The 12581-nt window shown below is 31.7% G+C and overlaps 1 protein-coding gene across 1 annotated transcript in view; it reads right to left on the bottom strand.

The window, feature by feature from the left end:
• The window catches only part of LOC106461569 (transient receptor potential-gamma protein-like), a 61131-nt gene that overhangs the window by 13631 nt on the left and 34919 nt on the right, over window positions 1–12581 (bottom strand). Inside the window, exons 7-11 of the mRNA XM_013921406.2 lie at window positions 7731–7883; window positions 6609–6748; window positions 5911–6026; window positions 4850–5104; window positions 2322–2517 (exon numbers count right to left, since the gene is read on the bottom strand). Of these exons, the coding sequence (XP_013776860.1) occupies window positions 2322–2517; window positions 4850–5104; window positions 5911–6026; window positions 6609–6748; window positions 7731–7883 (860 nt within the window). The remainder of the gene's footprint in view (window positions 1–2321; window positions 2518–4849; window positions 5105–5910; window positions 6027–6608; window positions 6749–7730; window positions 7884–12581) is intronic.

The raw sequence follows: 12581 nt of genomic DNA, 5'->3' as shown, positions 1-12581 counted from the left end.
ACATTCATTTTTATGTTCAAATCTTTCATGTACACACGACTGCGTTTTCATAAAACTTTATTTAAAATGTGATGAAAAATTACATATGTTAGGGAACATTTCTTATCGTTTGTTAAACTTCGAATTTATTCGCCCGAACTTTATCAAACAACAATAAGAAATTGTGCATTAATGTTTGTGATTTGGTCAACAGATGGCAGCACCTAAGCTCATAAATTACTGGTGGATTTTTTTTTAGACACTTTTGTTGAATAAGCGACTTTCTTTTAATACAATGCCCCTTTACACAGTTTTCTTGTATACAGTTAAAGGTTATCAAATGAGAAGAATATTACTATCGGAAATTTCTTACATTTTACATAAGCTTCATTAATTAATAATGAAACAAAAAAACAGTGAAACTTGTTGTCAAAACTAAACTAACAGACAACAAGCCTACTAAAGTATATATAGCCTTGAAGTTCATTAATTACAGATTACAAATATTAATATAAGCTAGGTTAAACTAAACTGAAAGACAACAAACTTAGAGTTTAGTTAGCCGACTATTACGTTTCCTAGCCTATTCTAATTATGTACTTTAGAATCTGGTCAAATTATTTGACTTTTAAATATGTGTATGTGAGGGAGAGAAACAACCTTGTTTTTATTGTATCATTGTTTCAGTTATGCACCTTTATCAACAGACTGTATAACTTAGTGACAGCTTTTGGAAAACTGATTTAGTCTGTCGTTGTGACTGTTTAGAAGGATTAATTACGGCCCATGGTTAAACCATAATTTATACTCAAACCCATAAACATTTGATATATATAATAAGTTTAATAGAGGTATTTGTAATATTACAATTCTAATGACTTGTTTGAAGCAAAATAGAAAGCTCCATTGTTTTCACGAGTATACGACTGTATTTGATTGGTTTAATAATATAATAAAAGCACCACAGTTTTCGTAAGTATATAACTATATTTAATTGGTTTAATAATATAATAAAATCACCACTGTTTTTGTGAGTATATAACTATATTTAATTGGTTTAATAATATAATAAAAGCACCACTAGTTTTCGTAAGTATATAACTATATTTAATTGGTTTAATAATATAATAAAATCACCACTGTTTTTGTGAGTATATAACTATATTTAATTGGTTTAATAATATAATAAAATCACCACTGTTTTTGTTTAATTGGTTTAATAATATAATTAAAGCACCACTGTTTTCGTGAGTATATAATTATGTTTGATTTACAAACGCCAAAATTACGTTTTAGACTAAAATGTATCGTAAGCTGTATGCTAATCTTTGGGAATATTAGAAAGGATAGTTGCCACATCTCACCCCATATGTTGAAAGTGCGCAACGATATTAGTAAAGTAGTGTACAAAGAATCGTTTGTACCACTGTGGGTCTATATAGATTTCATTTTAAGATTGGGAAAAACATGTAATATACTCTAAAGTTGGTATGCTTTTAAACTGTGTAGAATAGCAGTGGCATAAGTATTAACGCGCGTGATAGCCACATCATCGAATTTGATCATCGTAAATTAAATCAAAGAGATCATCCACCAAGAATGTGATTAAACATCAGGCTAGACTACCGATGTTCCCAAACCCAAATTTTAGCAGGTTCGGTCAGAAAATACGTGCACAAATAACTCCAAACCTTATTTTGACTGCCGCACTGCACTGCTGACGAAGTATTTCGTTCTATAATCAAAGCGGGATAGGCTGGGATACAAAAACCCAAAGCATTGTTATAATATAATTTGTATGTAACGTTGCCGTTTAAGCTGATCATGCGTCATATAATCTAGAGAAGCGAACAAACTTATAGGACGAAAAGTGAAAAAAAAACAACAACTAGTATTCTGTAAACGCGTTCAGATTATGACTTGAGACGATAATACTATGTATCAACTGACATTCGTGTGTTTATGACTTGATGTATCAACCAATGTACCTGTCTTGATAAGCATATTATCAACTATCATAAACTTTCAATAACAATATTGTTAACTGATATACTTATCGTATTAAGAATGTTTTCAACTAATATACCTGTTTTAACGATTTAAGTTGATATTCGTGTTTTAATAAGAACATTGTCAACTGACATACCCATCTTCATAAGAACATTGTCAACTGGCATACCCATCTTTATAAGAACATTGTTAACTGACATACCCATCTTCATAAGAACATTGTCAACTGACATACCCATCTTCATAAGAACATTGTTACGTGTCTCCTGAAATCAGCGTGAAATATTACTTATTATGAGCAATATTTACAGTTTTTGATCGCTATAACTTACCGAGATGATTTGATATGAATGGTTCATCATGGCGATGAGAAGATTCAGGAGGACAACGATGTTGATTACAGAGTAGGTACCAAACATCAACATCCCCCAGAAACGGGTATAGGTTTTAATCCCGGTAAGTTCAAAGCTGTCGAGGTCAATCAAACCAAAACTTGCCCAAAACAACGTCTGTGATGATTCAAACACACTGTAATGAAAACGGAATATAAGGAGAGCACCGGAAAGTGAACTTATACATTGTCATGCAATTATGTTAATAATAAAAGATGCCAGTTAATGACTACTAATTAACCACAGGCTGTTGTGTAAAGTATGTGCTTCTATGAAGGATTTCCCCCCCCCCTTTTAATGTGCTACAGTATTTAAAACAAATGTAATTACTGTAAAAGATCAAACTACCAGTGACAAAATGTAAAATTAATGATCAGCTCCTTGGAAATTTGCTCCCCCGGTGGCTCAGCTGTAAGCTTGGCGAATAATAGCGCTTGAATTAGGGAGTTCGATCCCTGATCAGGAGATAGAGCGGATATCCCTTTGTACAGATGTGAGCTAAAACAGATAACAGGCAATAGAAAATTCACATACACAGCTCCCAGAATTAAGTTAGTTAAGAGTTAACTTTACTAGTATTTATTTTAAAAATTAAACAGATTTAAATCAGTAATAGAACATTTGACATTCTAGAAATTTGATGATAAGGATTCTTAGGTTAGAACACAATCAAACCAGTTCAGTCGTTCTGTTTGTTTGTTTGTTAAATTTCGCGCAAAGCTACTCGAGGGCTGTCTGCGATAACTGTCCCTAATTAAAAAGTGATAGATGAGAGGGAAGACAGCTAGTCAATATCACTCACCACAAACTTTTGGGCTGCTATTTTACCAATGAAAAATGGAATTGATCGTCACATTATAATGCCCCACAACTAAAAATGTGAGCATGTTTCGCAACGGGATTCAAACCCGCGACCCACAGATTGTGTGTCGAGCGTCCTAACCAACAGGCCATGTCAGGTCTAGTTCAAAACAAAGATATCAGCATCAGTGTTACTAGTCATGTTAGCCAATAAGTTAAGATTTATTCAAAACAAAGCTATCAAAAACAGTGATACCAGTCATGTTTGTCACTGAAGGAAGATCTGCTATAAACTTACAATACAGTGAAAATATCAGAGTAAAAGCAGAAAAAAGCAACAATAATAAACATTAAAACAGCAAGGAAAATTGTAAGTCAATTCAAACAAGAATATCAAGTAATGAAAACAAGATAAAGGCTAAGGAGTGACAGGTTAAGAAATATGTAATACTAGCTTCAGTTTTAATTACTTAATTCTCTGATTCTTTCTTATTGAATTAAGATCTGTATTTTAGTTGTTAGAGCAATATCACATGTTACTGTTATTGCCCTATAACTCTTGAAGTATGATTGCTATTTCAATATTCGGTAGTACACGATATGATTATTATTTTAGTATCAGGTACTATACAGTATAATTATATCATTTTAGTATCAAGTACTTCACAGTATGATTACTATTATAGTATCATGCACTGCACAGTATAATTACTATTATAGTATCAGGCACTTCACAGTATGATTACTATTATAGTATCATGCACTTCACAGTATGATTACTATTATAGTATCAGGCACTGCACAGTATAATTACTATTATAGTATCATGCACTTCACAGTATGATTACTATTATAGTATCAGGACGTACACAGTATGATAATATTTTAACATCAGGTACTACGCAGTAGGATTTTATTTTTGTATCAGGTGCTTCCAGTAGTTTTGCTGAGTTTTTAAAATTCTTTGTTGCAAATAATAACACGACACTAATTTTTTTCCCCTCGTATGTTTTTGCCAATATTCTCATCAAGATCCAAAAGAGTGAATTATGTTAAGAAGTTCGATCTATAATGTTTTCTTTAACGATGTTGATCAGAAACACTAACTAGTGTAGACAATGCATACTTCTATTATCTAGCTATCATTCTGGCAGATAAGATAATTCATACTTCTATTATCTAGCTACCATTCTAGCAGATAATATAATTCATACTTCTATTATCTAGCTATCATTCTGGCAGATAAGATAATTCATACTTCTATTATCTAGCTATCATTCTGGCAGATAAGATAATTCATACTTCTATTATCTAGCTATCATTCTGGCAGATAAGATAATTCATACTTCTATTATCTAGCTATCAATCTGGCAGATAAGATAATTCATACTTCTATGATCTAGCTATCATCTAGCTATCATTCTGGCAGATAAGATAATTCATACTTCTATTATCTAGCTATCATTCTGGCAGATAAGATAATTCATACTTCTATTATCTAGCTACCATTCTAGCAGATAATATAATTCATACTTCTATTATCTAGCTATCATTCTGGCAGATAAGATAATTCATACTTCTATTATCTAGCTATCATTCTGGCAGATAATAATAAATCGTTTTAGGGAAATGAGAAGCTTACGACTCGTATAGACAGGTAGACATACTTGGCAAATCTCCTCCAAGTTAAACACGCTGCCGTATCTGTTTTGTTGTGGGGGGATCTCAGACTTTCTTCGCACGTTTTCTTCTCCAAGTCAGCGTAATACCATAGCAGCTGGTTCATCCCACAGGCAAAAGCAAATAATACCAGCGTGTAGACGAAGAAGAACTTGAGGATGTCAATAACCATCCTGCCCAGACATATCTGGAGGGGGCCAAGGTGAGGATTTACCGAGAAGATGTATACTAGTTTCAGCGAACTGCAGAAAGAAATATCGGTTGAAATCGGTATGAAAAGTAGTTTGTTGTGATCACCAGAATAATAAGAAATTCTATTTTTATAATCCAGAAAAAACAAAGAAAAAAAGCATCCAAGAAACTTATTATTAAAAAACAAAAGCATGGTACATACTGTTATGCTTGTGTTAAGATAAGAACTGCAGCTGATGAAGAATTTATCTTAATATAAATATCGTATCAACCACCACTATACCTGTCGTATCCAGACTGATGAGCCCTAGTATTGGTCGAAATGCTTCACCGGCAATGGTGTGTTTTACATATTGTTATACACCCTTCTTTACTTTCACTCTTAAGTGCCTTAAAACTATAACTGAATTTCGTAAGCTACATTTTTCCCATTTTTACACATAGTTGAAATCATAGTTAAAACATGGTGATGATAATACATCTATAACACGGTACATAGAAACAAAAATTAGAGTCTATTTATAGTTATAAGCAAATTCCATAACCTAACAAACTTCTCATTACCCTTCTTTATACTCTATAATCTAATCAGGAAAATGCCTATTTGCAGATATAATTTTCTTTTATCTCCTCCGCTTAATGATCACGAACACACATACACGTATAAATTATCCAGAGATCATGGGTAACTCTGCAGTGATGTGCTGCTGACACATGAATAGGGTGTCTTTGTGCAGCTGTTCAAGTAGGTTAAGTGGAGTTCTTGAACAAGGCACTTAGCTCATATAAGCATATATCAATACGCTGCTGACAACTTTGAGAACTGAGTATCCATACAATTTTCTCGTCTACCTACCTAAAAATATTGGCTGCCGCGAAAAGTCCCTCGGCTATAAGGATAGGGTCCCAGGCATCCCAGTGTTCTCGGGGAAGATAAGCAGTGCCAGTATTTAGTACTATCTCTTTCTGTACCTGAAAAGACAGAAAAAGAAATATCATATCTATACCTGTTCATCGTAAATATCAATAATTTCATTGTAAGACTTGCATGAAGAATAGGTTAATTGATTGGTCAATATTTTTATCAATATAATTTTGTCAGTCCGACGAAGTACTTGAAATGTTATTTCTCTCTCTTCTTGAAAGCACTGACATTTAACGTCCCATCGACATACGAAAGTTATTATTTTCATTGTATATTCATCGGCAGACAACTAATATAACTGTACATCATCAGCATTAAAACTTGACTGAAAACAAAACAAAACATTATTATCGATTATGCGATTCTAAATGCACAAAAATAAAAAGAAAGTTTCCCGATGGCTCAGCGCTTAACGGCTTATAACGCTAGAATTCGAAATTCAATCTCCGTAGCGGACAGAACGCATCATGAAGAAAGAGATCACTGAGCAGCTTTGCGCTAAAACAAACAGATAAACAAAATAAAAAAGTTCAATGTAGAATTATCAGTACAAACATAAATGTTTTATAGTTTAACAAAATATCTTAGACAACTGATTATGTAAATAAGGTGTCGCTTTACTCCTCTACCTGAAAGTAGGCAACCGCTCGAAGCGCCACGGTGGCCACGTAAAGGGAGTTGGTAATAAAATCAATTATATTCCACATGTCACTGATATATTCTATAAGTCCTGATTCCCATAGTTGTTTGATCTCGCTCCAGATTAACCCTGAAATAAAGAATGTTTCATTACCTAATGCACTTTGCCTGACATTTATTATAACATTTTCTTACTTATCATAAATCAGATTTGAACTCCAAATATATATATATATAATTTCAACTAGAACAGATTGTTAGAATAATTTGGTTACTCAAAATCTGAACATAAGATTATATCTGGTTTGTTTGTTTGTGGTCAATAAACTGAAACGTTATATATATACTCTATAACATCCCGAATTGATAAAAAATCACCTTATTTAATCACCAATTATCATAATTTTTCTGGTAACTGGCTTTAAATAACTTATAACTTAAGAAAATGTTTCAATATAAATTTTGTATATAATTTTCGCTACTTTTAAAGATTAGGTCGGTCCAAGATGAATAGTTACACAAGAACATTATGCAAAACAATTTTTAGAACATTTACGGTTTAAGTGCCGAAAGCTAGTGAAGAATTACAAACCAATAGGCCTAAAAGTTGTGATAAAATAAACTGTAGATTTTTCACCACATTCCTCATAATTTTGAATCCTAATTATGGGGAACGAAGAAAATACCATCCGAAGTTTATATGTCCTAATTATGGGGAACGAAGAAAATACCATTCGAAATTTATATGTCCTAATTATGGGGAACGAAGAAAATACCATCCGAAGTTTATGTGATTTTTATACAAATCTTTAGAAATGTAGAAGAAAGACTTATGAAAGTAGGATATCGTCGAGAAAAATAATTATCTAACGCCCTCTCAATTATCAGATGAGTTACTTTCCCCCAACAAGTAACAAAATAGATAAAACGGTTCGAAAGTATGATTTTGGGCTAATTATCAATGCTTAAAACAATTAGTAAATATACCCATGTTTAGTATGTATGTTTTACTATAATAATTTTAGAAAGTTTCGTTTATGACCTTACATAAACTCGATTCCCCGCGTTCAGTATCTTAAGACAGTCATACTTTAAAATTTTATAAAACTAACCTGCGACCCAAGCTAAAATCATCCATTCAATGATGGTCGGAGGTGCTCCTCGTTTCGTTATCAGGTCATTCACCAAACCGTGTTTCTTCTTCTTCGTACCAAACCAGCTAATCAGCACACTGTCGACCCGTTGTGACGCAAGAATAAGTAAAACTAGGAATACAATAAAGATAAGTACAATCCAAAATAATCTGAAGTTTTTCAAATCATAAGTAAATTGCACCAACGATGTAACGACAAAAGCCCTTTCGAAAAGTTAGTAATGAATTTCATAAACAAACAATTAAATCTGACTTTTACAAATCATTAACAATTCTCCTGCAAAAATCTACAAACAAAACTCACCTCCCAAGTCACATTGTCAGTTTAAATCAAAAACTGATTTATGTTTTGAGAATGTGTTAGATTTAACTTTCTATAGCTAAAACCTGTTTTTTATTATACATTAAAAAATTTCAATACCTTTGCACATTTTATATTTTAAGTTTTAGCATCTTTTAATTTTTGAATTTTTTATTCACATTTCAAGTTGAATATAGAGACGTTCTAAATTAATAATAAATAAATAACTGGGAAATGGCTAGGGTAGGTCACGAACGTCCATCTGTGATTAAGTGACGATGCAATGTCCAGTGTTAAGTGTTTCAAACAAAGCACCTGTATTACAGTAAGTAATGAACGCAGTTTTTCAGTCGAAAAAAATAAATAAATCGAAACAGTAACACATTTTACCGAAGAATATTTAAATTTGATTTATAAATCAAAATGCAAAAATAGGTAATTACAAACTTACTATGGTTTAACCAATAATATTAAAGTAATTATGTGACGTAGGTTTGAAATAAAACTGTATAAATGGAAATACTATTTTGATAAAACTCCTTTACTGTTAACTTTCTCAGCATAGAGCAACATATAACTCAGTTTAACCAACAATTATTTGTTAAAGAAGAGAGAATTGAGAGAAATTAGTTTTATTTTGATTGTCAATGTTAAAGTGTAGGCGATGAAATCACAAACGAAAAACACAACTGTTCCCTAAATTCTCCAATCTTATAATGCCTCTCCATTTAAATGTTGAAGCTGTTTAGTCGAGAGGAAAATTCACTATAGTCCTCTTTGAACCGATTTGTCAACCTGTTATCATCTTAGTACCTCAGAGGTTAAACTACAACGTTATTACTGAGTCAAGAACATTAGCCACAGATTATCGTTTTTATTCTTGTAAATTATCTTTCTTCCATAAGAGATAAACAATTGCATATTTAGAACACTTTCAGATTTTTTTCTTTTTGTTGATATGTTTCAACATTGAATTTTCTCCCTGTTTTCATAAAACATACCAAAATATTATAAAAATGACGTCATAACTCTGATACTATTTTGAGTTCGTTTACGGATGCATTTGGGGGAGGTTCAAAGTAATTCATAAAAATTATACAAATATTCCACTAATTTTATTTGATCCAAATTTATAACTGACTTAAGATTTTACCATTTGGAAAGTTTCTAATCATTTAAACGATTAAACTTTAACTCCTGTAACGAATTTGTTGTTATATATTTATTTTAATGTCAACGTTTGTTTGGATTGAGTTTATATTTAGAAACATACATAGCTTATAGTGTTAAATATGTATTGCAAAACTCCCGCCTATTCTCCAAAGTTCTAGAAAATTCTCGAGAGTAAGAAGCAACAATATATGTATATACTTAAACGTTTAAATGTAGCTCAGTATTCTTACGTAGGACTGAATTTTCTAGAAAATTTTCCCACGGCTATACATTTAACCAACTCGACGTGCCAAGGGAGAGTGTCTATTATTAGTTCGCTATAGTCAGTGTGTTATAAACTTCGAAAGCTATAACTGTGATTGTTATAATGCTTACCAATCGTAAAACTTCAGATATTTGACCAGGAACCTTTACAAAGTTCGAACATTACAAATTATTTAACTTCAGTGGTTTCTCGTCGGACATTAGTATTTTTACGAAAACATTCCCTCACCTCAACAGCAGAAAACCTAGCGTGTGTGGCCAAGGAACTCATAATTAATTCGCTCATTGTAAACCCTCGATAATATATCAAGAGAGTTCCAAACTAGAAAGAAGATTTTATATTGTTTATAAGTTTGTGAAACTTTTGTTTATAAATCTTTGTTTGTAATAACTATTTGTAACAATTGTTGCTGTAAATTGTATTGTTGTGTGTATATTAAAACGTATTTGTGTTAAAAACGATAACGGTGTGTATCAATCTTGTTGGCAAATATCATAAATTGACTAATATATCGGCATATATTTGAATACCAAATCCTAAGTACAATTTAACTACTAAATTTAAATTATCAGTTAACTCGGCTTCGAACTATTCGAAATTCTAATACGTAACACTTCTAAAACTAGCAAAGATCAGAGTCTTTAAGATCAGATTTAGATAAAAATAATAATTAGTCAGTTTAAAATAAAGTGCTCAAACGATGCATATGAATTATACGAATGCAAATCATATAAACTAATACCTAAACAATGTTGTGCTAATAACAAAAACATCAAACCTTATTCAAGCAATTTACTGACATTAAATCAATCAGTTTCAGTCTTATAAAGTATTGTATTTTTAGATTCATGCTGTAAAACTGAAAATATAATTATATCTTGTTTTGTTGATTTACAAAAACATTTTCTTTCGTTTCTATTTCAGTCTTTACGCACGTCTGAAAATTAAAATAAATGTATTTTAATTCCAAATTTTATTTAATGAAATAAATTAATAATAACAAAATAATATTTAGAAAAGGCCAAAATGACAATCACAAATCATTTCAAACTCGAGACACATATTTTTATTAACACGAAGTAGCACAAATCATTCTGTTCCCGTGTTCTGAAAACGAGAAAGACATAACTTTTTCGTTTAAAAGGAAACATTTGTAAAAAGCTTCAATAAAAATACTATACAGCTCAAGTGTTATTTCAGGGGAGAAGGAGTCTAAAGATCCTATAAATTTCAAATCTCATTTCCACGAAAGAGTTAAGAGGAAAAAGATGTACTATAATTTAAACTTCATACAAGAAAAGAAGTAAAGGAATAGAAATGGTGCGAAGGGCTTAGCTGTTTCCGCAAATAGGTCAACAACTTCGAAATGACTTTGAAAGTTGTTGAAAGCATTACCAGAGTGTTACTGTTTTGGTTGTTTTTTTTTGTAGCATCAAATACTTTTCTTTCTGCTCTCTGCTGACAAAAAGATAACAGACATTAAAAGGAAATAACTTATATTATCATCGAATATTTATTTTTAGAATTTACAACATCGTGTAATAAATATTTCCTTTGAAATATGAAATAGACAATTCCTTAAATAGACAATTCGATAAAATACGTTTTTGTGTAATTGGTTAGGTTCGATCTTTAAACTCAAAAGAAATTGTTCATCATTCCAGAAAATTTTTCTTATTTTTAAGTTATAAATTCTTAACTTGTGAAAAATATCATTAAGGCCCTGATGCCATTAGTAGGGTTGCAAGTCAACGCTATTTCCGTATTTGGAAAAATCAATCTGGAGAAGAATTTCTATTGTAGTCAGGCACTTGTGTTTGTATTAAATGATCAGGAGACTGTTGACGTCAATTAACAACTGGCACAAAACATATATTTACATATGTCATTCATTTCCTCTAAGACACAGCTGAAACAATATCAATATTGCCTACATTATCATTTTAAGAACATACATTGAAATTGAGAAAAATGATAAAATTGATCGAAGAGACTTCAAGATTTTCAAAATTAACTAACAGAGAAATCCTTCAACAGTTTAACGCTGTTATGGTTTGATGACCCCAGTTTTTGTTTATTTGTTATTTTATTGTGCAGAATAGGGGCTTTCATCGAATATTCGATTATATTTAGTAAATGTTATCCAACTGGTACATCCCAATTAATGGGACAAGCGCAAGGCTGGGAAAAGTAATTTTAGGCCTTATGGGAAATGTGCTGAGACACTACCTTACACGTTTGGCATTACTGTCCATGAAATGTATAAGCGTCAAGAACTTGAGAAAAGGTCGCGTCAAGTACTGAAGGATGGGGGAGGGGGTACCGAAAAAAAAGTCTTAACTGTGACTTTAAGTAAGTACAAATGAGATGGATATAAACGTACAAAATAACTGAATTATACTAACATATTTTGAGTTATAAAGCATAAGTAATTGAAGTCCTTACTTTCATAGGAAAGCAAAACAACACCTAAAGAGTAACTGAAAGCTCTCAGTGTGATTTCTAGTGAAGCAAAACAACACCTAAAGAGTAACTGAAAGCTCTCAGTGTGATTTCTAGTGAAGCAAAACAACACCTAAAGAGTAACTGAAAGCTCTCAGTGTGATTTCTAGTGAAGCAAATGTTTTGTACAAGTACACAAGATGTGCAAAATACTTTTATGTCAATTCACGACTGAAGTTAATCACGTCTATAAGATCTAACCAAATATTATGTCTCTTAAGGTATGTAAACGAAAGTAAACTGATCACTCATAGATCGACCCGCTTAAAGGACGGGAACATCTATTGCGTGCAGGAAGACATTATTTTGAACTTAAATGTTGCATAGAAGTGTTTAATGCATATTTAACTAGCTATCGATGTTGCTTATTCCTTTTATGATGTCTTAAGGTGCTTCACAATGATATAGGAGTTTTGCTATTTGTATTTTGCCTTCTAGAACCTAGTGTATATGTGTCTAACAAGAATGGAATCATCACTATATATATATATATATATATATAGTAGGTAGTAGTTACTTACCTAACTACGTACGTACTAATTCGTACTATAGGTACGTACTTAAACCTT

The sequence above is a fragment of the Limulus polyphemus genome, unplaced genomic scaffold, assembly GCF_000517525.1.
Source record: "Limulus polyphemus unplaced genomic scaffold, Limulus_polyphemus-2.1.2 Scaffold988, whole genome shotgun sequence".
NCBI classification, from domain to species: domain Eukaryota; kingdom Metazoa; phylum Arthropoda; class Merostomata; order Xiphosura; family Limulidae; genus Limulus; species Limulus polyphemus.
The sequence above is the reverse complement of the archived record's forward strand: the minus strand, read 5'-3'. Positions and strand labels throughout refer to the sequence as shown.